General features: G+C 39.0%; 1 protein-coding gene across 4 annotated transcripts; it reads right to left on the reverse strand.

Moving 5' to 3' along the window:
• On the reverse strand, positions 1-26,645 carry DNAJB14 (DnaJ heat shock protein family (Hsp40) member B14). 4 transcript variants are annotated; one of them, XM_050895791.1, is made up of 8 exons: positions 26,360-26,645; positions 20,143-20,317; positions 9,478-9,623; positions 6,214-6,399; positions 5,712-5,806; positions 4,920-5,029; positions 3,530-3,699; positions 1-719 (listed from the first exon to the last, which is right to left on the reverse strand). In XM_050895791.1, the coding sequence occupies exons 1-8, from the start codon at positions 26,490-26,492 to the stop codon at positions 595-597; spliced, it is 1,140 nt and encodes a 379-aa protein (XP_050751748.1). In that variant the 5' UTR covers positions 26,493-26,645; the 3' UTR covers positions 1-594. The 4 variants fall into 4 exon arrangements, with proteins under 4 accessions (XP_050751748.1, XP_050751747.1, XP_050751749.1 ...); XM_050895790.1 differs by having other exon boundaries at positions 3,530-3,702; XM_050895792.1 differs by lacking the exon at positions 26,360-26,645 and adding an exon at positions 24,239-24,301 and having other exon boundaries at positions 3,530-3,702.

A 26,645-nucleotide genomic window follows, 5' to 3' on the forward strand; every position in this document is an offset into this window, starting at 1 on the left:
ACCAGATCAATATACCCCAACAGATATTTAGGAATATATGCCATTATATTTAAAAATACCAAGTTCCTCTAAGCTGGTAAACCTAGAAGATTTTACATAGAGATAAAATATTAAAAATTCTTGTTTCAACTCCACACACTTGACATCTGAATAGGAGTGATGTAATCATACTATTTATTCCATCAGTGAGACAAAATGTTGTATGGAACTAAATTTCTGAGATTTTAAATAGAAAGTCATTTAACTCATATATACACAAAGTATTCTTTCCACAGATATTTACATGGCAAATATGTTAGAGGAGAACCACTATGACTAAGTCTCTACAAGTATAGCATCCTTTCTGAGCTATTCTCTCTGCTGAAAGAATTCACAGAAGCTTTGAAGTAAAATCTAGACAATTAAAGTTACCTATATTTCACAGTAGGTAAAGAAGCCACTAAATGATATTTCAGCGTAAGGTTTCTGGAAACAGCTACACAGTAGAGTTTTACATCCACCCCTCTTTTCCAGCATTCATGGTGAAACTAAATCTCTTCTTAATTTACAAGAGAGATAACGGCATACGTAAAGATGTACGTGTATAATTGTAGTTCATCCTCCTCGATAGAGGCTGGTCAGCCGTTCTAGTTCTTTGCAGTTGTCCATGGACATGGAGTCTGCTTTCTTTCGGAGACGGTCATCTCTGTATACTTTTGCTGCATAAAGTAAGTCTGTTTCTTTAAGGAAAAAAGAGAAAGATTTTTCAGGTTAAAAACTGAATACTTTGCACATGATACATTCCTTCTCAGAGCTGTACAAAACACCTCAGGTTTAATCCTCGCCCTTTTTTCCTCCTGTTTATTCTAACTACCCACAGACACCACCTGCACAGCACTGCTACAGCTTCCCTTTGCTGGATCTTCACAAGCATTTCATCTTTTTGAGCAGGGAAAATGGTAACAGCCTTCCAGCACCCTCATATTTCATAAGGTACTCATTCAGGTATTTCAGGTACTCATAAGCAGTACCTGATCAAACAAACAAACAATCCCCCACTACTTCTGTCAGACCTCATTAAACAATACAAATATAGGCCATACACAGTGATCTTGCATATTACTGACAGCTCTAGTGTCTTGTCTGTGCCCAAAAATCCATTCTGAATGTTAAGCCCGTTACTTCAACTGATGCTGTTTCAGACTGCCAGTGTTCAGAGGTATTAATACAAGAGCTCTCTGTATTATACTGGTGTTCAATAGCTTGACATTGCTGAGCATTTTAATGCTATAAAATCTTTTTCATCCCTTCAACTCAAAATGGATTAGCAAGGCATTCTTAAATGTCAATCAACGCTGGAAAGATTTTAACTGTCAAGGAGATCCAACACACAACAGGTATTTTAAATCCGTAAAACCACAAAATCAGCTGTTTCTGTAAATAGAGAAAATCTATCAGGGGCGGCTTACTCAAAATCAATTTGAGTAGTTTTCACAACCTGATAAATTGCAAATAGCAAACAACATGACAGTCACCACCTTCAGGTTATTTTTCTTCTTTATACTAGGGTCAGATATTTCTGTAGTCATCACATTTTTCCCAGTAAATATGTACATACAGAAGCGTGGGCCTCTTTGCATTGTCCAGGACTCTGTTCATGCTTAAAAAAGTAAGCATGTCAAGAATAAATACTGAAAAATGGGAAAGATATTAATTCTCCTCTTTCCCTCTCCAGGTGGAAACTGCATATCAACTAAACCTTTTCAAAGACATTTGGACAGTAAATATATTACAGGAGACACAAATACAACATGCCAGTAAATCTAAGTGTAATGACTAGGTCAATAAAAGCAATCCTTCCAGACCTACACTCCGCTGAAAAAATGTACAAATAATACGTTCTCTTTTTATTGTGCTGGATTATATCTTGTCTTTAATTTTTTGTTAACAGCCACCTCTCATTTTTGTAAACTATTTTATTATAAGATTACCAATCATTCATCTAGCAACCACTTGTGGATGAAAAATTAGGTATTCATTTCGTGAAGAGTGAACATATTCAAACATTTCAAGATGATTAAAGGACAGTCTAGTTGGACAAATACAAGAGTTTTTGATATTTGCTTATGAATTATACCCAAAAGTTCTCTGATAATTTCCTGTGTTTGAAAAACCTGGAAAAAATTATTCTGATCAAATCTAGTAGTCTGGGCAATAATCTGAGAGTCTTCCCCCAAAGCACTGGTGTTTCTCTTGCATACATGTGACCCATCAGCACAGTTTTCTGCCCACAGGTCTTTCCTGTTGGCCATTTGTAAAACTGTAGAGATTTACTTGTGCATAAGCAATGTGTACTCACAAGTAAGGAGCATAAAGCCTCCAGGAAGCATTGGGCCTGCTATGCATGGGCAATGCAGTTTGTATTTGTATATGTACAGGCCAACTGTAATGAATGTGTGCAGTCCCGTTCAGGCATTTGACTAGCTGTGATGCTGGGCTGTCTTTTACAACTGGGAGAAACTAAGTAGCCATCTCAGCTGAAAGGCTTGGCATCATTGGACTGCCGAGAGTAAAGTTGTGCAGGAACACACGATTTCACTCAGAGAAGAGCATTCTGTTTGCTTCTGGTCAGTTTACTGACAGTTCATGAACGAATTATTTATCCAGTAAGCTAATACTGAAGTTTACCAGCTGAAAAGTTGAAACCATCTGGTTTGAACACTAATGTCATTTTAGCAGCACTGTTCTCACAGAGCATGAAAGGCACACAAAATGCTCACAGATAATAGAATAACAGGTTAAAATTGCTGATGATTTGGAGATGGCCGATGCTATTCAGTATTCTTACGCTTTAACACTGAATTCTAGGCTTCTGAAAGAAAATAGCTCCTTGTATAATATTAAATTAGATTGGAAAAATAGATGGTAAACTAAAAAAACCCCTGTTTTTAAGGTCTGATATAGCCAGGGTACCAAGTCCAGGGAGAAAAATTATTCAGCATTGGCAAGAGATTAAGCACTGATTTACAGCTTTTGATGTTTTACACGACATGCTGCGTGTCCTTGGTCACCTGGAAAAGCAGTGTTTGTATGTACTGTGGTCCAAGGCAGATTATTTTTTTCCTTCTCCAGAAACACCTATGTAAATTTTTGTTTTATTTGTTCATATAAAAGCACCCTGGGAAATGAGATATTGCCATGATAAAATAATGTGGAAGAGATTAGAATTCTTAGCTTTTGTCCTTAACATAGAGCAATTTCTTTCGCATTATCAATTCCCTGTAGTCTTTCATTTTCTGATAAATGGTCACAGATAATAGAGTAGCAGGTTAAAATTGCTGATGATTTGCAGATGGTTGTTAGGTCACTGAGTAAAACACAGAAATTAAGTGACACTGGGGACACTTTTAGAAGTGAGAAACAGTAGGGAACCTTACACTTGCTTTCTCATTCAGATATTTTAATAATATAAGCACTTCATTCTTGCCTGAGGCAATCTTTTTTTATAGTAATGCATGCTTTCATGAAATTACACATATACCAAACTTACTTTGTTGCCTCTCCTTCCAACAGTTATTACGAATGTTGGACACATAATCCTCTTCCACACTCTTTTCCACTTTCTGTAATGACACTCCTTTGTATTCGTTTCTAAAGTCCTTGTTGACATAATAAACGACACGCAAGTTTTCTGTCTGCATTTTTATGGTTTGCCCTGTACTTCTGCAAAAAATGAGGGAGGGGGGAGAGAGAGACTAGACACTTATTTGATTTTTTTACACCACAAATACACTTTTAAAAATATTGCTATTACAGAAGAACAGCACATTACTGAATTTGCCATTCAAGACAAGTAATGAAATGAATGGCTGTATAATCTGCCAGAGAATAAAATTACTACATTTACCTGAACATTAAACTTCTGCTGCTTAAACCCTTGATCTTGAAAAAAAACCACTTTAGTAAGACACTTGTTTCATACCTCTTTAGGCAAATATAAGCTTTGGTAATAGAAAATTACATTCAAACTCAACAGAAAGAAAAACAGGTCACTATTCTGTAGCAACCCAGTACAGGTATCTCCATTCTAAAGTGTTTTCTGCCAGCCCTGACAAACCCATTTTCCTGCTGGCATTCTGCAGATTAAAAATCAAAGCTTGTGCACAAACATTTTGGCAGAGAAGTGTTTAAGCCTCACAACAGCTTAGCTGCAGAAACATCACACTCCAGAAATAAAGAACTCTGAAAAATAGGAGAAACAGAGCCCCACTCTGTTGTGGGGCTGAGAACTCTGCAAGGAATTAAGGACTTTTAAAACAGTTGTGGTGAGTGGGCTAAGTCTACTAGCTAGTTGCATGCTTGATTAAAGTTATTTATTTCTCTCAAGGAAAAAAGGTTTATATATCTTACTGTACAAAACAGCTAAGTTTCACTAGTAGAATTCCTTGCAAGAAAACGAAGATAAACTATTTTACTATCACCTAGAATGAAGCAAAGAATAGACAATTTCCCCAGCCCTCATCTAGTTCAAAACTTAAATAAGGATGAGAAAGTTGCTTTCAAGTACTTCACTTGCTACAAGCACAGATGACCCCTAAAAGAATAATGAGCCTTAGCAGATTTCCGGATTTGATTAAATATGTTGGAGATGCAAACACCTTTGCAACACGCTACGTTGCATGGACCCACTGCCTTGTATTAGAAGACCTCCTAAACTCCAGGTATTGCTGACCTCTTTTCTCCATTACATTCTCACAGCATGTTCTGAGTACCTAACGTTCAAGTTTTGTTCTGCTTCGTCTATACCTTCCCTCCCTTTCCTCACTGTGGGAAATCAAGGATCAACTAATGGAAGGCTCTCTAAAATGCTTCTAAGTGGGAGAGGGGGATTACAATATCCTCTCCTCTGTTTTAAACTAATGTAATTGAGTATTACTTACGATCTTGGGTATAAGGCGTAAGGAGGGTTAGATACCATCAACTGGCTCAACAAGGAGACAAGGATCAACACAATAATAGGCATCAGCTGAATGAACATAGAGAAACCTCCCTAAGGAACAAAACAGATGCAGGTATTTCATAACACGGCATCAAATAAACAGGTAAATCTGACAAGATTTAATGCTAAGCGTGACTTTCTGCTTTAAGCATCAAAAGCTGCTAGGAAAACTATAACCACAAACCTGCAAACGCTGTGGTGTTATCTTAACTTTCCAGTGCATACACAATATTCATAGAGTGCTCAAGCTGCAAGAGTTCATGGGTTAGCATGTAGCCACAAGCAACTACCAAATGAATAGCTGGATTCAGTTACATTGTATGCCACGATTTGGTCTCATCTATACAGTGACATGTAATTATACAGGACTATATGTAATTCATACAGATTAATATTGAGCCTTAAGTTCAATTCTTACCTCAGCCCAAATAAATTTTTAAATGTAGACAAGGATTAGTGACCAGAATTAGTGGCATATTTAGGCTAATACTACCAGTCACTAGGAAGATAGTGACATACAACAACAGATTTACAAAATCAGGCTGTTATCTTTTCAAATTTGCATGTCTATTTACCAATCAGTAAGACTAGCACTGCCGAAGTTTTAAAATACGTAACTGGCAAGTACAAATCCTCCTCTACAGTACAGAGCTCCTGTACAATCACATCACTGAAAGTGACTACCAGCAAATTTCACAATCCATAGTTTAAAGTCAATGGTGCTTAAACATACATCACCCCTCTCTTCCTCCCTCTCATGTCCACTCTGACGGTGCTCATTAGGATGACTGTAGCCAGCACGACCATTAGAAAATGAATGTACACTACCTAAGGAAAGAAATATCCACATTTAAATCATGTAAAAAAAAAAAACCTATTTAGAGGTCAATACAGAAGCAACAACATAAAGCATTTAACATTACTGCACAATGACACATAACTCAACTTTAAGATATCTTACAATGTCAAAGTTTTTAAAAATAAATATTTTAAACTCTACGACAACTGATTTGCTATTTCATGTACCGCAGAATCATCATAGTAACCCCAAAGAATTGAACTCACGTTTTTGGGATTTAGCAACACTTAGGGGAAAAATAAACTGTGATGCAGATTAAAGAGTTGGGGTCAGAGGCAGGCTGGAGTAATTTTACTGTTTTATAACGTCACAAGCTCTAATGCCACTCTGGGCAGTACCACTGTATCCCAATGATTATACCGATGTATACAAATACCTGTTGGAAAGGCCCCTCCAAAAAACATGTTGAATAGATCCTCTGGAGTAATGTCTGCCTCACAACCTCTATGGAAGTTGAATCTACCATTGCTAGGGTGATTGCATGTTTGCTCTTCACTGCCTGTAAGGTCATACTGCTTTCGTTTTTCTGGATTACTCAGCACAGCATACGCATTTCCGATTTCTGAAGCAAGGAATAAAAGACAACTCCCATAAATGAAAGATAAGAGCTATTCCAGCATGAAAACTGCAATTTCAAAGTCAAGAATAGGCAGCGAATTATGTCCTTTACTGTATGTTACAAATCAACTATAGTAGAACAAGGCCCAGAAACACCTCTACTTTTCTTAGCATAGCTTCCACAAAGTTTCCCACCAACACTATTCAAAGGCCTTTTATCCTGTTGAACTAGGCAGAAGAGCTTTGTTTCTTTTTCTAGGGGAACATCTACACCTGTGGAAATGTTCTCTCTCACTGCAATTACAAAAAAAGCATCAAGCACTGCAATGAAAGCTTTGAAGCTGGGTAATTGCAAAGTTCAGTTTGCTCTAGCAGCCTAGCTTAAAAACATCATAGACTCAGTAGGTTTTCTTTGGTTTCATTTGATAAGTGGTGACTTCTTCAAATACATCAACTTTATTGTCTACAAGAGTGTGAATGTATTTTTCTATATGCTTCTTAAGATATTTTATGGATTACATTAATGACACAAAGTTTTGCATGACATAACATGAAGAGTACAACATGCGTGCATGAGAGGAACACTGTGTTCCTAAGGTGTCAATATGACCTCAATGTTTGGAGTGCTTGGCCTGGATGCTTGTCCCCATTCACCCTACATTATCACAAATGAACAACTTCAATTTTGACAGCAGAAAGGAAAAACTGAGTTAGGTGAGCATGGAAAGAATCAGTGTGAAAAACCACAAGCTCTGCTGATTTTACAAGCTTTAACCCTAGTTGCTGTGCACAGACATACAGCTCTTGCAGACTGAAGGAAAATTTCTGTTGGCACTCGATGAACAATCTTCACTCAGTCATATCTTCATTAAACCCTTTCTGCTTTCCTTTCTTCTCTTTCCTCCAGGCCTCTCCAACAAAAGGCTTCTTTTGCAGCCAACCAACACAAGGCACGGGGATTATGTTTTTCAGTGTCGAAAAGCCACCAGTCATCAAAAGTTCGTGAAAGGTGCAACACTATAATCTCAACACAGGCAAATAAGACTATGGCTTTGCATAATTAATGTCTTCAACATTATCCAATCTAAAAAAAAGTTAATGAGTCTTAGCTATGGGCCTTTTAAGATGCCATTAGAAATAACCATTAGTAATTCCTTTTAGTGGAGGAGAAAACCCAAAGAAATGAAGCCTGGTAATTTGCACTGAGAGCATGATATATACTACTGACGCCAAATATTGCTACAAGGTTCCTCTGTTACTCAGCATGAGGATAAAATTGGTAGTAAAAATTTAGATTTTCCCAACAATTAAGAATTTAGGGAGACATAAACCAGGTGACTGCACATAAAGTGAAGACACCATACTGTCACGGTACGGTCAGCAATCTTTTTTGACTATTTGTTATTTGCTTTTGATTATTTGATGCTAATTCACAACAGATATGATTCAAATTTAATTTTATTTAAATGAAGGACATAAAAAATGAAAAAAAAAAGCTCAAAAGTTTCAAAGGAAAGATTTTTGATGAAGTTGGTAAAAGAGATTCCAAGAGATTAATAGTGATTATATTTGCACAAACTTTTTAATCTAAAATATAACCTCAGGGACACTGCTCAATACAACAGAATAGTAGTACTAGGAAGCTCAAGATCTAAGTAAGTACCTTGCCTAACATCAAACTCAACTCTGTTTTCTAATGTGACCTTTCCTTAAAATAAAGCATTATTATGAAATAATAGCTATTATTATGAAACTCCTTTTCTCAGCTGGATGTTAGAAACTCATTCGACACCTTTAAAGGCAAACTAAATAATAAATTTACTCAGCCATACAAAAAGATTACAATAATTTCAATGCAAGAAAAATGCTAGATTTCATTAAATAATTTTTTGTCAACAAGATTCCCCTACAAAATTTTCTGTTCATTTACTCGTCTAGTTAAGAACCAGAAAGTGAAATTAAGCTGAAGGAATCAAACTTGTACAAAGTGCTAATGTTAAATAAAAGATTAAATAATAAGAAACTGATTTCTAACATTTTAAAGATTATTTAAAATGCTATTACCAAGGAAGAATTATTTTATTCATAGGGCTGGAGACAATTTTATAAGAGTATCTTTTTTAGATAAAGCCATCACATAGCTGTATTAAAATAATCATTACCAATCAACTTTCCTGCTATGTTCTATCTACTTTTCATCTGGAATTGTTAACATATTATTACAATTACCCCTTAAAGCCTGTATCAGAATTCTTGCTCAGGACTTTTGTTTTTTTTCTTTTTTTCGCTCCCCCGATTTAAGAGTTTTATCTGATTGATTTTTTCAAATGTCTGCATGTAAACCTCACACAGTAAAAAAATAAAAAAGATGTACCACAATCAGATTATTTATACATGATCATTTCTTACAGATTCACATTATTCTTCATCTGTGTCTGAGATGAAGACATAGTTTTCTTTAAAAAGCTTTTCCTCAACAATTTCCCTTGTGCAGGGCTAAGCTTGGCAGCCTTAGATCAGGTCAAGTCAGACTGTAAATTTTACCTAAGAAATGGCCAAAGGCAACTATTAATAAGGCCATGTTTGAACCCAAGTGTTTTTGTGTGGAAAAAGTAGTAAAACTACACACATACAAGGAATTCTAAGGAAAAGGTAACTTAGTGTGGCACGTGATTCAGTAAAAACTGCATTTCCTATCAAGTATTACTTTGTTTTTTTCAAGCTCAAGTATAGTACAGATTCAAGATAGTAAGATTCAATTGACTACATTAAGTCAACAACAGTAAAAAAGTGCAATTGGGTTTCACAGATCAAGTATTCGCTCCCTGTACCTGAAAATTACAGTCAATCCTCTGAAACTGAACCCTACTGCAAAAGTCCACATTATTTATCTATACTTCTAGGTATATGTTAAGAAAATAAAGTTCAAATATTTTGTTGGATAAAAATGTCAGTTTAATATTAGCTACAAAACACCACATTGATAATTTTGTAAAAAGACAAGTGACCAATGCAGATTAATTTCTTTTAATCTGACAAAGTTTAATCATAAAAGAAATTTTAAGTAAAAATGGTATTTTACTTTTAAAAGCCTCTGTTGCTCCAGGTGCATGGTTTTTGTCTGGGTGGAATTTCAGAGCAAGTTTTCTATATGCCTTCTTTAGGTCTTCTTCACCTGCATCCTTTGACACCCCAAGGATTTCATAATAATTTTTACATTTCTTTATACTGCAAAAGAAAATGAAGTAAAATGTTGTAAACAAAAAGATGTAAAAGTAGTATGTTAGAACACAGCTGCAAATGAGGTAATACATTGCACTGATGCAATACATTACATCTCTCGTTTTCAATATAAAATATATAAAAAAATCCACTCTAGAAACAAAGAATGCCATTTTTCATAATAAACTCACTATTGAGCACAATAAACTATTGTACTCAAAATTACTTAGTACATACATTTATTTTACTTCTACTGTAGAACTACTACCGTTGTAAGAAAACGTTTCAGTTTGCAATTACTGTAGCATTTCCTCATCCCCAATTATATGAATATTGCTGTTAATAATGCATAAAATGAAGATTCCAAATTTACTTCACAGAGCCAGCAGGTAGGAAGGCCTGTTTTGACTGTCAACAGCAAATGCACTTTGGTATGCATGATATAAAACAAAACAAACAATACCTCCCTTTCTCCAAACAAAAGCCAAGTCATAACACCATTCAAGCATTCACTTCTCAGGGAAATCAGGCATGTGAGAATACCTCTGCTGCTGGGAATGCACCTGGATCTTAACAAACTTTCTGTAAGTGTTTATATAAATTCAAAGCAACAATAACAGCTCCAGCAATTACAGATTCAGCTCATCTCATATGTTCAATGTAGCATTTTTGAAAACTCTAAAAACTCAGAAATATTCTTCCTGTAGGCTGTCTCACCCAGCCAGAAAAAGCAAAATCTGGAAATGATGTAATGACTTGGTATGCTTTACAATACCCAGAAAAGAGAAAAAGCAGTTACAGGGGACAGAGAGAACATTAGTTCTATGTGGGCAGAAAGAACTGACCAAATCAATAAATACACCTTAAAATCAAACCAAGTTATTTAGGTAAGAATTCAGAAACTTAGAAAAATAAGGCCAAATCACAAACTTGCATTGCAGAAATGAGGCACACTGACATTTGCTGCATACCAAAATAAAAGGGCTGGTCTGAGCAAGAAATAGAAATTATATCCATAAATATTTTAAAAGCTTCATGTGAGTCTCTTCACATGGCTGTAACTGTGTCCACATTCTCTTAAATGCACAGATTTCTACGTAAATATGGGTTTAGTGTTGCAAAGGCTACACACAGGGCAGCCAAGTGGAAAAAAAGGGGATAAGCAAGCCTTTGGCATTTTCGTGAAAGAAGAATGGGTACCCTGTAATTAAGGGCATACTAGCATCAGAAGTACAACCACACCGTCGTGTGTGGTCCTTCATAGTTCACAGATTGATCAAATCAAGTTTCATTTGAGGGATCCCTTTTCCTGTATTCAAATAACACGAGCTTTTATGGAAGTCTTGGAGTAATGCTCACAAAGGCACTGAATTGAATGTATGCAGGCAGCTGCCAACACAAACATCCTGTGAAATAAATATAGCTCATTATATTGAAGTAACATTTAATAAGCTCCAGTTAGGAAGCTGATAAAGCTAACTAAAAAGAACACAGTGAATCCAGCATCAAGAAAGAATGGAAAGAAAATACATTAAATTATACTCCGAGTACTGAAAACTTTTGTTTGTTAATTTGTACATCAAGAAAAAATTTTGGTAGTGTACTTATCCCTTCATTCTTAGCCTCAAGACCTGGATTACTTATGAACTGTATCAAGAACAGATAGCTTTATTTAAAAGTGTAACAGTATCAAATTAAGCTTTTATTTAAAGAAATTGCTATCTCAGCACCCAATCTAAGTTCTTCTTTTCAATAATTCAGTATCTGAATTATCTGTTTGTGGACCAGACTCTTCAGAACTTTGGTCGATATAAAATTAGGTAGTGAGTCATCTATGTTTAGCAAAGTTGTTATTTTCTTAGCATTAAAACTGTAGTATTAAACATTTGTTCAAGTGTTTTTAAGCACCGTGCATCCTCAACAACTTTTTCCCCCAACAGCATATGGTCATTTCTCATGGAAGTAACAAACATGAAAAAAAACCCCATGAAAGTTTACTTCTTTGCAGACCTCATAGGCATTTATTTCACAACTCTAGGATGCAGAGAGGAGAAAAATGGAAAAAGAAGAACAACCCAAGAAATGCCAACCTGTTCTTCTAACCCCCAAAAACTCGCTGCAGAGTTTCCTCCCATTCACAACCAGTGAAAGTCCCACCGTGGGCAACCCTCACGGGAAAGGCAGGAATGGTGGGTATCAGCATGTGACCCACCAGCTTCTGACACCATGATCTGCTTAGAGCCAGAGCATCAAACCTGAGCTACTTGCTGATGAGAAAGTGCAGGGAGAAACCTGCCTTGTGGGTCATATAGCACTTGTCCTCCAAAGCGATGAATGCAATCACCCTCCATGCAACAGCTATCCTGAACCTGGTCCACAAATGAGCTATTGTTATTTATCAAGAAACAAGTGTTCAGCCAAGGTATAACACATTTCTATTTTCTCTTAGCAAGTCTTTGCTAGTGATTGCTTTGTTAAACAAAAAATTCTACAAATACACAAGCATCTCTATTCCAACATTCCTGATTTTGTATGAAGCTATGATTTAATATTTCAAGCACATCTGATATCAAATCACCCTCATACCCTGACCTGCTACCCTAGGCTAAACGGCCAGTCTCAAACAAAGAAGCCTTTGTGAATTTGTGACAGCCACCCCTGACTTTTCTTCTCCCTTGCGTGTTCTTGTCAGGATGGGCACGCTCACAGCAACACTGCCTGCAACAGACCTGTAACCGATCCTCCAGATCATTTACACTGCCCTCCTTTCTACTGCACAGGATCAACACTGAGATACATAACTCCTCTTCACTGTTCAGCCCGTTGTCATCTTCAGATCTCAACCAAATCAGTGCTGGCTCTTACAAACCTCAGCAGTAAACATAAGCTGCAAGTACTCTGCCGGATAGCCTGAGGACCACTGCTGCATGTGACTTCATGGTGAATCATGTGGAATACACATATACATATGGCAATTTTGCAGAGTTTAGCAGGACTTTGGATTAGGCAGATCAAACTTTGAAGCTAAAATACATTAAATGATTGTACAAATGCACAGGGGCCAAAAACCATACCTAAGCCTGGAATTCTCAGCAATGACCTTGTGCTTTGAAGCCCTTGCTACACCCTGCCATTAGACAACAGTTTTATATCATTGCTTTGCCACTTCAAGGCAAAAAGCACCTGGTCTCTAAGTAGCTAGTATCTAGTTAATGCAAAGTTTCCTACAGGGAGAGAGTTAGTGACTTCTGCCAGGAGGTCCCTTACTGAGCACAATTCAGGGCAATCGTTACAGGGTAACGGCTTGGTTTCCCCCCCCCTCACCAAAGTCCATGTGATTTTTGCACAAAAACTTGTACCGCTGCAGCTTTGCACTGGGGATTATAGGACAAGCGAAGATGATTAGAAGGTGCTTCCCAATTAAACAAAATTATCAGCATTTGGGGTGCACTCCTGAGAGGCAAAACTTTAATGCATCACAAACTCAACCTGCTAAGTCAGTTTATAGCAGGACAAACTGTACGGGATCACCAGGACAACCCACCAGATCCTCAGGTTAGTCATACATGTGCTGTGCAGTCACCAGGCTTCTCAATCACTGTTGGAGCACACAGCCCACCCACCAGGGCCTGACATGTCACATTGCTCCTCCACCTTAAAGAGGTGGGGATCATGGGCTTTGCAAAGAGACTCTCCAAGACTTAAGTCCTCTTCCCCCAAACTGCCACTGTCCTGATGAGAAATTTCTCTCCAGCTGCTGGGAGCTGTTGGAAGCCATGGCCAACCTGATCCTTGTTCCTCAGCAGAAGCAGGCCTTTTTGGACATATTCCTCACTCCTTGTCTCTAGTAGACTGACGTCTGACAATCCTCACTCTGCCAGAATTCCACACCTGGAGAGTTGAACTGTCCTGTGATTTGTCACAGGAGGGCAGATGGATGGAAGGAACCATCCCCTTGCCACTTGTCTCCTATTGCAGGCCACACAACATTGGCCAGCAGAGGCTGGGAAAAATTAAGAGTAAAACCAGTGGAGGTTTTGGAAAAGACTGATCACTGATGTTACTTATGGCTTTTAACTGCATCTGAAACCCCTGTCCTGCAGCACTCTCAGCATGAACAACCAACTTTATGAAAGCTGCATTTCAAATTGTTGTTTGGTTGGTTTTGCTGCACTTAAGGCACTGTAGTCCCTAGTGCTAATTTTCTTGCATATGTAAACTCCACACAGATGTTTCTTTTTAAAATCACAATTTACATATCACTTGCTTATGGACTGCCCCTTTTGTATTGAATTGGTTTTTTTGTTGTTTATTTCTGGCTTATTTGAAGTTTGGTGCTTTCACTGTTACTTTGTTTGGGGTTTTGTTTTTTGTGAATTGCTTTTCTTGTGTTTTTCATTCCTGGCTGGATCACTTCTGTATCTGAATTACTATCAAATTATTTCTGTTGTTTAGCTAATTTCTGTCCTTGCTGAATTGTTAGTTCCCTGCCAGCACCTTGGCACTGTCCTTCTGGTTAACAGATTTGCTGGCTGTTTTAGGAGGGCACATTGCTGGATGTTCCTGAAATAACAGCTGACTTTTAGAGAATAGACTTCTCAAACAGCATGACAGCAAGTGATGGCCTACATTCATCCACAATCTGTTGACAGAGGTATCTCGTCATGACTTGCAAAGCTCCACTATCCCAGCTTGCAGCTGACAAGCCACCTGCAGAAGAACTGGTCAGCCACCTTCAAACTGCAGCAACAGCCAATTCTGCCTGACGCTGGGCTCCTCCCCATGGTCTGACGGCTGAAGGCAGAGGAAGCCCTTCAGGTCCTGAAATGTGTGCTCTCACCTGCAGAAATTCTGGGACTACCACCACTGGTTCTCCTGTGACTACAAAATTATGTGATCCTACTGCTGTGCTTCTTGTTTCACTTCTCAAATCTACAATTCAGATTAGGTCAGCATCAACGGCTTTTATCAGGTTAACAAAACCTATCAGAGATGCTGGCATTTCTGTATCAAATACCTGCAGTGATCCATAATCATGAAGTTATGAGTACGAATAGGTATTTCAAAGGGCCTTCCAACGCCTCTGTCTATATGCACAGGGACGGCCCAAAAGACAAATACTTTGACTGCAATCTCCAAAAGCTTGTGATGGGAGCCACAATTCTTTCTCCCAATGGTAATCTGAACTGAGCAGCACAGTGAGCAGCAATGTGAATGTTAGTGACAAAGAACTGAGCAAGAGGAAGCTACACTGACTTCTGATCCCAGAGTTGAGCAGAAAAACAGAGTAAAATGCAGACCAATTTCTACATAGGTCAAGTCTCCAATGATGCCAGAGGGCCTGATGCAAATGGCATCTTGCAGCTGAATTGGGAATGTGCCAGTCACAGTTTGGATGACATAAGTGTGGTCTGCAAAAAGTGCTCTAGATTGGGAAGAGACGGTCACGGCGTTGTCAAGGAAATCAAGCTGGTACCAGTATACCTCTAGTTTCTGAAATGATCGCACCAGAAGTTTCAGATCTCTGTTTTACTGATAGATTCAACAACACATTAGGGTGCTTGTCTTAGTACCTTGCTCTTGGATGTACCTGGTCAGTTTGTTTCTCCTGTATTACATGAAATATTCAATAGTGTGTTTACATCAGCATACTTTTCTCCAGATTTTGTTTAAGCTTTTATTTTAGCTATAAGAAGTGTAGATTAAAGGCAGGAGCTTTCTGACAAAGTCCACCATATCTTCTGTGCCACTTTTCCATGACAGGCTCTATGACTGTGATTACCACCTTGACTTTCTCAACCATTCAACTGGTTATTTCAACAATTCACAGTAGTTCTAGCAGCCTAATTAAAGGCATGCCCTGTTTTCTTTGCTTTTTTTTTTTTTCCATTTTAGCACATGTTGATTGCTCTTATTATTCCACTTTCAGTTAATTATCTTCTTGACCCCATGTTAAAAAACTAATGATATATCTCTTTTTGCTGAATTAGCAAAGTCCCAGCAGAAGGCCTGGAAAAAGTCAGTCACACAACTTACGTTCCTTCTAGTTTGATCCATGGAAAGTGTAGAGGCAATTTTTTGGTTTACTCTGTGAATTCAAATCAAGTTGCTGATTATTCTCGACCACTACTGGATGACATTTAATTCTGCCTTGCAAGGTTCCTACAGAACTCATACCTCTAGTGGTTTGTTTTGGTTCTAGATCAAAGATCCCAAATACAAAATTTCATTCTTGTGCTCTCTTCCAAGGGGCAGGCACTGGCAGGGCAGGAAAAGCACTATTCCACCACAGTTTTCACAAGACAGCAATCCAACTTTAGCATACTACTAATTGTGGCAATTATCTTTCAGATGTCAAAAAGGTAATATGGAATATATGCTATGGCTTATTTACTAAAAAAAGAGACATCAGACACCATATGAATTTTAAGATCATTTAAAGGGATTCTGTATAAAGTGTACAACCTATCTATATCTCTGAAACTATTTCTTTAAAATCATGTAGTAGACAACAGATAATACACACTTCACAGTATAAAAAGAAACTGGAGAGATTAATACACATCAGGCAAATAATACTTTTTTTTTTTCCTAATTTCACGCTAGTCCACAAAACCTTTCCAAAGGGTCTGCACACTTGGTATGAGTAGGCAGATATGATGAACAGAATATGTTTGAAAGTAATTAAGAACTCTTTGATAACTGTAATCCTGATCAGCACTTCTTCAGTTGTTTTAAGTGAACTAGAAGAAAAAAAGTTTAAATTTTCTTTCTTACACAAATGTTTCCTTTCTTTATCTCAGCAAAAAATGCCAATAACCTACATCAAACAGTAAAGGAATTGCTTTAAAGCAAAGATCACAGAATCCAAAAGCAAATTCTCCCTTTTTTGTCGTGCACACGATTCTCATGCATTTATCTTAAGTTGACATTGCTCAGACAGTTTTCAATTGCCTAGAGACTTCTAGGGCACTTGCTCTAAAAAGACATAGTCTACTGTGGGTCCTAACATATTTCTGCTAGTCTCCTGTCAATACCTCTGATATACAGGTCACCTAAAGTGTTAAGACAACTTGATCCAGCCCTCAGTGACAAGATAAGCATCATTAAGAAAAAGATGCATGTACTACAGATGGTATTTTCAAAGCATTTCAATTCAAAAGTAACAAAGTGCTTTTGGATATCTGAAGCTTCAAACTGTCACACTGAAATAGTGAGCACTATTTCCACAAACAACAGAGCATCACCCAGCTCTTATGCAATCAGTGGAAAGATATTGCATCTTATGCTTCTCCCTGTCGAGCAACTTGTTTGCAAGCTCATGTAATGCTCTACAGAAGTGTTATGGTAGCTTGCTAGTGATCAGTGTCCCCTGTGTACATGGAAAAAATAAAAACAGCACAGAGGTGCTTGTTTGTACTCATACCTACTCACATTACTAGAGTAACCCTGATGAAAATTAAGGCAGTTAAATCAGTTATACTGCTCCGAGCATGTCTTCACTATGCTTCTTAAATCTACTGTCACAAGCAAATTCAAGACAGCTGGACAAATCCAGGAACACTAATCAGTGATCCAAGTCAGAGAGCTCAGAGTCAGTCCCCCTGCCCGACTGCTCACTAGAGCTTATAAAAAAGCATTGGAAACGGCATACATAGTTAAATCAGGAATGCTTTCTCTCAGTCTACATTCAATTACTAATACAGAACCAAAAACTCCTAGAGGGAAGAATACTCAACGATAATGACAACTTTTCAAGTCATAAGCATACAAAACAACTTAAGTTTGACAGAGTCAAATTCATGGTAAGATTCAGAATTTATTAAAAATTGAAGATTTTACTGCCTTGCTATCTAGAAATTTCTTTCCTTAGAGGAAAAAAAATTAAAAATCCAGCATGAAACACTGCTTAAAACCACCTCTTTTCACACAGCATTTCTTTAACCAATTCAAAGGTCTGAAAACCATTCCACTGTGGTATGGCAGAAGCATATGGTGGTGACAAGCTCTACTCTCTGAAGAATACCCTCCCCAGAGGGGTGCGTTTCATTTAATTGGAAAAGTCTGGGGCCTGACTGAAGCAATAACATATGCAGCCTGTCATGTTTCCAACTAGAAACTCATTCTCACTGTGGTTTAAACATGAACTTTCCTCAGCTATCATCACTGAATGTGTTATATTTTTCCATTAAGTTTTAGCCCACTGTTTGTATTTAATCCTGTTCTCCTTGGCAAGACGCACACGTTTTTTAATTCTTAACCACAAATTTTCTAAGTGGTGCGTTGATGTCACTAACTGACAACATGACAAACTTTTCAAAACTTCCAGAGAACTGGAGACTTGCTCTGTTGATCATTACACATCTAAACCAAAATTCAGTCTCTCTCCAAAGGTTTATAAACTGCTATACTAAAGGATGGTAGCATCATTCAAGCCAAGGTCAAGATATTGTTTTAACAGCTGATTTTTTAAGTGGTATGTAAAATACAAACAAACATGGGTAGTTCTGCAAGCTATTACAATCGCTTATTTGCAAAGATCTAGATAGGTTTTAAAAACCCCAATTTAATATTCACAAAACAGATTATATCTGTTACCGGCAGTAATACAGCCTTCCTTGTAGCAGTTTTCTGAGAATGTGTTACATGTCTTAATTTGATCTAAGCCTCATTTTACAGAGGACTTCTTTCTGGCTATTTTGTCTCACACACATGCGCGCGCACACACACACACACACACACATTCTGTGTTCATTTTAACAGCTAATATTTCAAGGTAGCCAAAAATGTACACACTTATTCAGGTTTTACTTTAAATGTCTCATGAAGGGCAATAACATTAAATAAGCAGAGATGATGGTAAATGAAAAGCTCTACTACATAGCAACACCAAGAGGATAACCACATGTGCTGCTTTTGGCTGGGACAGAGTTACAGTAGCTAGTATGTGGCTATGTTTTGGATTTGTGCTGGCAACAGTGTTGATAACACAAGGATGTTTTCACTATTGCTGAGCAGTGCTTACACAGAGTCAAGGCCTTTCCTGCTCCTCACCCCACCCCACCAGCGAGTAGGCTGGGGTGCACAAGAAGTTGGGAGGAGATACAGCTGGGACAGCTGACCCCAACTGACCAAAGGGATATTCCATACCATATGACATCACGCTCAGCGTATAAAGCTAGGGAAAGAAGAAGGAAGGGGAGGACACTTGGAGTGATGGCGTTTGTCTTCCCAAGTAACGGTTATGCACGATGGAGCCCTGCTTTTCTGGAGATGGATGAACACCTGCCTGCCGATGGGAAGTGGTGAATGAATTCCTTGTTTCGCTTTGCTTGCGTGTGCGGCTTTTGCTTTACCTATTAAACTGTCTTTATCTCAACCCATGAGTTTTCTCACTTTTACCCTTCTGATTCTCTCCCCCATCCCACCGGAGGGGAGTGAGCGAGCAGCTGTGTGGTGCTTAGTTGCTGGCTGGGGTTAAACCACGACACCATGCTAGAGATGCTGCTGTCTACCTGCCTGAATGCAGAGCTGCTGTGTCAACAAAGAAAAGCTACTCTTTCCTCACTGTTAGCACAGCTGAACAGATTATTGAACTTCAGGAAAGATCCCAAGATAATATCAACAGCAATGTACTTTTCACACACACAAAAAATATCACAGACAAATTTCGGTTTTGCACAACAGTTCATCCAATCTACACAAACTAGGAGACAAGGACCTCTTGATTTCCCTTCTTTGAGCTCCCTTGAAAATATTTTGGCTAGACTTATCTGAAAACACAAGTGGGATTTGAGGTGTGCAATTTTAGAGTGGCTGTGTCCATATTTCTTTAGCAGAAATCAGGGCACATATCAAACAATATTTTTCTCACTCCTACAGCCAGCAAGTGTGTAATGATAACATGACTTAAGAGTTACTCACCTCAAAAGGACATTTTTATTGATCTTTGTTTCTTTTCACACATCCTCCTTTCCTGATGTCACCCCATCTTAATACTATCATGCTGCACGAAGTCCAGACAGAGTTTATAATGCAACTCAGACTATGTGCTTCAGTGCTTCTCAGATACCTGTACTTCCAGAATGAAAGTTTTAACACTGGTCTAAGACCAGCCTGTACAGCAAGATTAGCTTGAAAATAAACTTTAGGAGTGAGTATGTATCTTGAGTATAAAAATATTTAAGAACAGAAACACTGTCCTGCAAGTTGTACTATAGAATTTTCATCACTTCTTCCATTTACCATGGGACCTACTTAATAACTATTTTGAGTATTATCTGTATATAAAGTAACCTTGATGATTTAAAAAGAAGAGTATCATCTTTCTTGCAGAAAGTGACAGCGTCTCATACTGTGTTTAAACACAGCAAAACTCTCCTCTTCCTTTTAGTCACAGTTCAGTACAAGCAACCCCTCTCAGCTAACCTTGAATTTTCTGTTGCTTCTTTAGATGCTGGAGCTGAAAGCATAAGTATGTAATACACAGAATGAAAAGCAGTGATGTATTTAAGCAAGGCCATACCTGAATACTCCTTCCATTTGGTCTTTGGTGTAGCCTTTTCCACTTTCACCTGTAGCAGATGCATTGCTCTCCTTCGTGCCATTGGGCTTACTTTGATCATTGCTACTGGCTGGTTTTCGGCAGTAAGCGCCTCCCCCAGCAGTACTTCCATTCTTCATAACAGCTTCCAACAAAACTATAAAACAACAGTATATCATAGTATCATTACAGGCATTAGCGATTAAGTCGGGGCTCTCAAGTATCTTAAGTGGGAGCCACCACATTATAAAAGACTAGCTGCTACATTCTCCTTCCTTATTGATCATCAGTTTGTACCACAAACGTTTCTGAAGCCAGTCTAGCAACTCCTTTTCATGGCAAAACTATGGAAAAGTGTTTCAAAATTAGTGACTGGACTCCCCTCCACCTCTGCCAAGGTATTTTAATACTGGAGAGAACCTGTCCAGGTCCTTCATTTCTAGATGGTTTTTAGAGGCACTGAACCCGTGCTTTGGGGTAAAAATATCAGAATACCTGAAGAAGCAACTGTAAATCCAAAAGAGGAACTAACTTAACACTCCAAAGAACCTGCGAATTATTCCATACAGAGAGCATGCCCATCTCCAGCACATTTCAGTTGCTACAGTACATACCAATTTGTAACCTGAGCCACTAGTGGCCACAAACTGATGCTCTATACTCCTTCCAGGCAATACCAGCTGAAATTCAAACTACTGTTAAAATACCACAAATAAGTCAGGACCAGCCAACTACACCCAGCTCTTGAGACCTGAATCTTGAAAACCAGCACGCTTTCGCTAGATCTTGAAATCCTCTTTCCTTCCATGTTCCAATAGGTCTCAAATTTAGCAGTTTTAATAAATTATCAGACACTAAGTCTTCTTTTTCTTTCTGGATATAAGCCTATATTTTGGGGGTATGTGTCTTACCAATAAATCACAAACAGTACCATTCTAACTTAAGGGACTGCACACAAAGCATAATGTAGATCAAAGATTATTAAATAGTCTATCTTTCCTGAAAATAGATCCCTTCAGAGCAAGAAGACAAACTACATAGGCCAAATTTGTTTCATAAACAACTGAGGATTACTATCTGCGTAAAAAATGCCCTAATAAAAATTCCCAAAGAAAAATGTCCCACTCACTGTGAAAGCATGTTATAGCTTTACTGTTAAAAACCATTTTCTTCTAGAAGCTAATGAGAAGAATCCTGAAGGATTTTCTCCTAAATCTAATTAAGAAATTTCTCCTCTGACTAGCATGGTCTCTCTTAGAACAGCAGAAAACTGGGATCCTACACATCATAGCTTGTATCTCACAGAAGCATAAGAAAAGAAAGCAGAGCTTTGTTTAAAAGGAGAAGAACCACTTCCCTAAGATGTGCTTCTTAAAACTCTCCAGTCTTTGCTTTTACTTACTAATTCACTTATTACCCACTGGCCACAGTAGTCTGAAGTACTGCAGATGAATAGCTATACTTGGCCTGAATAAGAAAGTCAGCTGACTCCTCTGCCGGTACTGTGCTCGTGCCTGCCTCAGCAAGACTCATCAATTGATCAGATCAGGCTTTTTACTGCGGAAATAAAGAAACGACTAACATTTAGATGCTGAGTTGTATACCGAGGGGATGTTTTCACTATGAATGAAATGAGGTTCTTGAAAACAGGAGAGCTATAGTTGCATTATGGATTATAACTGAAGCACATATCCAAATATTTGCAATAGTTTATCCTAGTATCATCCATTATAGCATTTAAAGTTCTGAGGTAAATGAAGTAATAACAACTCCAATGAGGTGACTGTGTCTGGAGGCTAAGAACTAATCAAGAACAGAGATTTGAACAGACAGTGCCCTCAGAATGAAGCATTCATTCAGTCCAAACGTGCTCCAGACAAGTGATAACAGAAAACAAAATTATTCTTTTTCTATCCTGTGACATTTGATATTTAATGGCAGTATCATGTGGGATCCTACCGAACATGTGACCCTGACTTACCCTCTAGAAATAATGCTTACTCGACAGTTCTGCAAATCCTGCCTTTATATTGGTATTGCTCTAGAAATTCCCCATCCCTGCACTAACGCTTGTGCAAAATCAGTAGCAGCAATAATGGTAGAAACACAGGTATGGATGACGGTTTGCATTTTTAACGCCCAGTGTCTCTTCACAGCAAGTTTAGCTGGTAAGTCTTTTCATGAATTGGTTTGGCTGCGCTATGCTTTCAACATTACTACTTCCTAATCACCTTCTCAGACATCCCATCCCATAATGGAGCTGCATTGCTGAGAAGACAATGCAGGACGCTTAAAAAAAAAATTCAAATCTGTACGTGTTAACTTCTTAAAATAGCAGGACACAGCATATACAAACATGCTACTGTTCTACGTTGAAAAAAAAAACCGTACAAAGGGTCTGGGGTCATTGCTTTCTTCAAATAAAAGATACAGTTCAGATATTCAGAAACAACTTTGACTCTTCCATGAACTGCTGGTGGTAAAACAGGCTGTTAGAACTGTAGTACTAACAGTGTATTAAAGAAAACTTTCACTGTGCATCTAGGTATTTTAAAATAGGACATAAGGAACCAAAGACTTATTTTCTTAGCAGGTAAGACAACAAACCTTATCTCCAAATGTGTCTGAAGGCTCTCTTGTGTGTACTGTTACCTGCTGCTGAATGAAAAATCCTTGCACTGCATTTGATTCCATTATGCATTGAACATGACCCCCACTGTCACTAATGGAAGAACTGTGTAACTCAGAATTCGTACTAATGCAACAGCGTAAAAAACTAAGCTCCCATACTCCTGAAAAGTTAGTTTTTAAAGGCAGCATCAGAAATAGTGCAAGAAAATCTTAAGCACTGAAAAATAAAGTTGTCCTTAACATCTTTTTCTGCCTTCAACTCCAAACAGAATAGCATCTAAGTTTGAAAAGGAGATCTGGTCCTTTGTTATCTTCAAATAAACTCTTACAAATCGTTTCCAGACAAGCAATTAGTTTCCATTCAGTTGCAAGATGAATCATTAGCAAAAATCATAATCAGACAATATTTTGAACGGCTGAATTGTAAAACAATTTTCTAGCAAGAGTGACGTCAACATGAGCACTGCTACTATGAAGTCATTAGCTAAGTATCATTAAATAAGCACTGACCTTACATTTCACACTAGTAGAGCCTTAAAATAGCACCGCTGCAGTCAGCGTATTTCAGGCAGAAGCTTTGTTTAGCAAAACTAAACTTCACTGATGACTGAACTACTGCTGAATGCACTTTAAATGCAAATGTCGCCAAAAACAAACCACACACAGTATTGTTTTAGAAACAATAGTTAAAACCTGCTCTCTGTCCTTTTATAATCTGCTAGAACATCAGGAGGAGGAAGCTCCCATCAGTAAAAGATTCAGCACTACCGTTCTCATTGCTTTTATCACTGATGGAACATCATTTGTGAAATGGTGGGCAATTGTTCTCAAAATGATACTAAAGATACAACCTATGAAGAATCCGTGACTTCAGTGAGAAACTGGTATGAACTACCTTCTAATACATACCCCGAAGAGAAAATAAGTGAGCACAGTGACAATTGGGGCTGCACCATATTGTCCGATCACCATATAAACCCAACACATTATGACTGTAAAATAAGAATTTGTGTTAGAACTGAGAGCTCACAAAACCTTAACTGTTTCCTTCTTTTCAGTATGTGCTATGACACATTTTTAATTATCTAATTAATTACTAGGGGTTTTTTTTCCAAGTGGACCCCCCGCTTAATTTATCTAAAAGATGACAATGAGATAACAAAGCAGTCATTTCATTTGTTCTTGGTCAGTGTAAAATGCCAGTTCTAATTTATTGCACACCTTCCAGTTCCTGTCCTGAAAAAAGGACATTCTGTGTCCTTGCAGCTTACTGCACTTTTAACAGGGCTATGTAAGTGCCTCAAAAACTTAAAAAAAAAAAATTCAATGAGTTGGTGTTGTTTTGGGAGGAAATGGGATGAGTTGAAAAGAATTACCAACCTCCACAGCTAGAAAACTGAAGCACAGAGATATTACAAGTTTACAGAGTCCCCTAATTTCTAAGTACCTAGTTCAAATCAGGCCTAGGGCCTGATTTTTTCAGTGGTATTAGGGCATCTGCAATTCTCATTAGCTTCAGATGGAGCTTTAACTGCCCACCAGTTCCACAAATCAGGCCCTTGTTTCAAGCTGAATACCTGAAAAATGAAGCACAAACAATTAGCCGTCACTAACGGAAACAGTGAAGTGACTTACTTAACATCACAGAGAAATTCTGGGAAGCATTTAGTTTCAGTACACAATTCCCCAGATTACAGTCCACTACCGTAACCACAAGACCATCTTCTTTTCACCAGATCTGTACCTCATTTGTGACACACTTTACTAATTTCCACAGTGAATAAAACAAGTGTCCTACAGACAATAGCCTAATTAGCCATCTATTTCTTGCACTGAATACTTTACAATGGTGGTTTTGTAGTAGCAGTCCTACTTAAAAGAAAAAAAACCCCAAACACTCAATACATAAATCAGATGGAGATATCTTTTTTTTTCTGAAAGCTACTGTAACTCTTGGAGATATAAGACAGTAATAAGCTATGTGAAGCAAAGCTATTCACTTTCTTTGGTGGAAGAACCTGAATTGAAACCCTCAGTCTTCCTGCCTCCTGACCAACACAGCTTGCAAAAAGCTGAAAGTATTTTCATGCATGTTATCTATCTACCTCCCCTAACAGAAATTTAAGGGAATATGGCAAACTTCTGCTTGTTTTTATTTCAGAGAGGTATGTAACGTGGCAAGAATATAAAGTGCCATGTTCTTGATCCTACACAATGTCTACCCTTTTCCAGGTGATTTACCAGCAACATCCATCCTGTCTTGCAGGAGAAAAAAAAAAACCACAACCCAACAATCTATATACTACAAAAAAGAAAAGCACTAATGAGACCTTCGCTTATTGTTTGCATATAAAAAGTAGTCAGGAGATAAGAGAGGCCAGAAAACATTCACTGAATCTGCTCACCTGACTTAAAGGCTTCACTACAGAACAAAATACAGCACAGAACACTTCCACTCAGGATTTCACCCCAAAGTCATGTTCCAAAAATGCCAAATGTTGAGGCCTTTAAGTCAGTACAGAGCTCTGAAGCCTTTCCTATTTCTTCCATGGAACAATGTAAGCAAGAACCAGAGGAAGGCAACAAGTCACTGCTGTGTTCAAAGGTATTTCGAGCCGACTTCTGACACTGTGTGACAGAAAGACTCCAAGATAGATAACAGCTCTGCATACACGGAAACCTGACTATTGTTCCTTTTAAAAAATAATTTCTAAACACCTTTTGCTAGAAAGATGCTAATTATTTTTCAAGTTTTAGCATAGAAGCATCTGAAGAGCCAATTAATTCATAGGGGGAGCCACCTATCCTGTTTTCTCTAGGAAAGTTAAACCCACGTGCAATTCCTATGTAGCTACTGTACAACCAAAAGAAACGAAACTGAGAAAACCCAAAGCACATGTAAATTAGAGCATGAAGACACTGCCCAGTCTGGAGCAGCACACTGTTAGCGAGGGGTAATTCACAGTGACAGAAGAGAAGCCAACCCTGCCTGTCTCGGCCTGGGGCCTGAGATGTCCTGCTGGTAATCGGGTCTAAGCCTAGTCTGTATGGCTACGCTTCTATTGATGGCTCAAGGGAGGGGGGAAATGCAGGCGAGGAGTTGGGCCGGCCCAGAGCGAACCCCTTTGGCGAGCGGGGAGATAACCCCACTCCTCCCCACCGCCTGACACCAGAGGCATGCATTGACGGTGGAAATCCACCTGCCCTAAGCGCTCCTCCTGGGCACTTTAATCATCGTTTCGGCCTTTTTTCCCAGCCCAGTCCCGCACACCGCCAGAGACCCCAGCCCGGGCTGGCTTAGGGGCAGCGCCGTCCCCGCACGGCGCGGAGAACGCATCACTGGGTCGCCCTCGCCTCAGCGCCTCAGCCTGCGCGGGCCCGCCGCGCGGGCTAACGGCCCCCTCGGAGTGCGGCGACCCCCCTCCTCCCCCGCCCGCCCTCCCGCAGGCCCCGCGGTCCCCCCTCGTCCCGACGGAGCAGGGCAGCGGGCGAGCGGGAGAGGGGGGAGTGGCGGTCGCGGCAGCAGGGCCGACGGGGCGCCGGGCGTGGGGAGGGGGCCGGGCTTCACCTCGGGCCGTCTCGGTCGGGTAGAGCTTCTGGGCCTTGCCGAGGAAGCGGAGGGCGCGGTCGCGGTTGCCGGCCTCCAGCGCCTCCCGCGCGATGCCGATGCACTTCTCGGCCTCGTCCCGGTTCCCCTCCATGGGCTTCTCCTTCCGCCGCCTCCGCCCGCCGCAGCGCAGAGAGAAGGGGCCTGAAGCCAGAGCGGAGCCGGGAGGAGCAGAGGGGCAGAGAGAGGAGAAGAGAGGAGCGGGCAGGAGGGCGGGCGGGGGCTCCCCTCACTCTGCAAAGCTCAT

The sequence above is a fragment of the Gymnogyps californianus genome, chromosome 4 (assembly GCF_018139145.2).
Source record: "Gymnogyps californianus isolate 813 chromosome 4, ASM1813914v2, whole genome shotgun sequence".
NCBI classification, from domain to species: Eukaryota; Metazoa; Chordata; class Aves; order Accipitriformes; family Cathartidae; genus Gymnogyps; species Gymnogyps californianus.

Excerpts from the sequence above, each read along its gene's own strand:
- DNAJB14 (XM_050895790.1), bottom strand. The coding sequence starts at position 26,492 with ATGGAGGGGAACCGGGACGAGGCCGAGAAGTGCATCGGCATCGCGCGG. Across the intron at positions 6,400-9,477 it reads AGCAACAGAGGCTTTTAAAA|AAATCGGAAATGCGTATGCT; the intron begins GTAAAATACCAT and ends TCCTTGCTTCAG. Across the intron at positions 720-3,529 it reads TTGGAAGGAGAGGCAACAAA|AAACAGACTTACTTTATGCA; the intron begins GTAAGTTTGGTA and ends TTTTCCTTAAAG.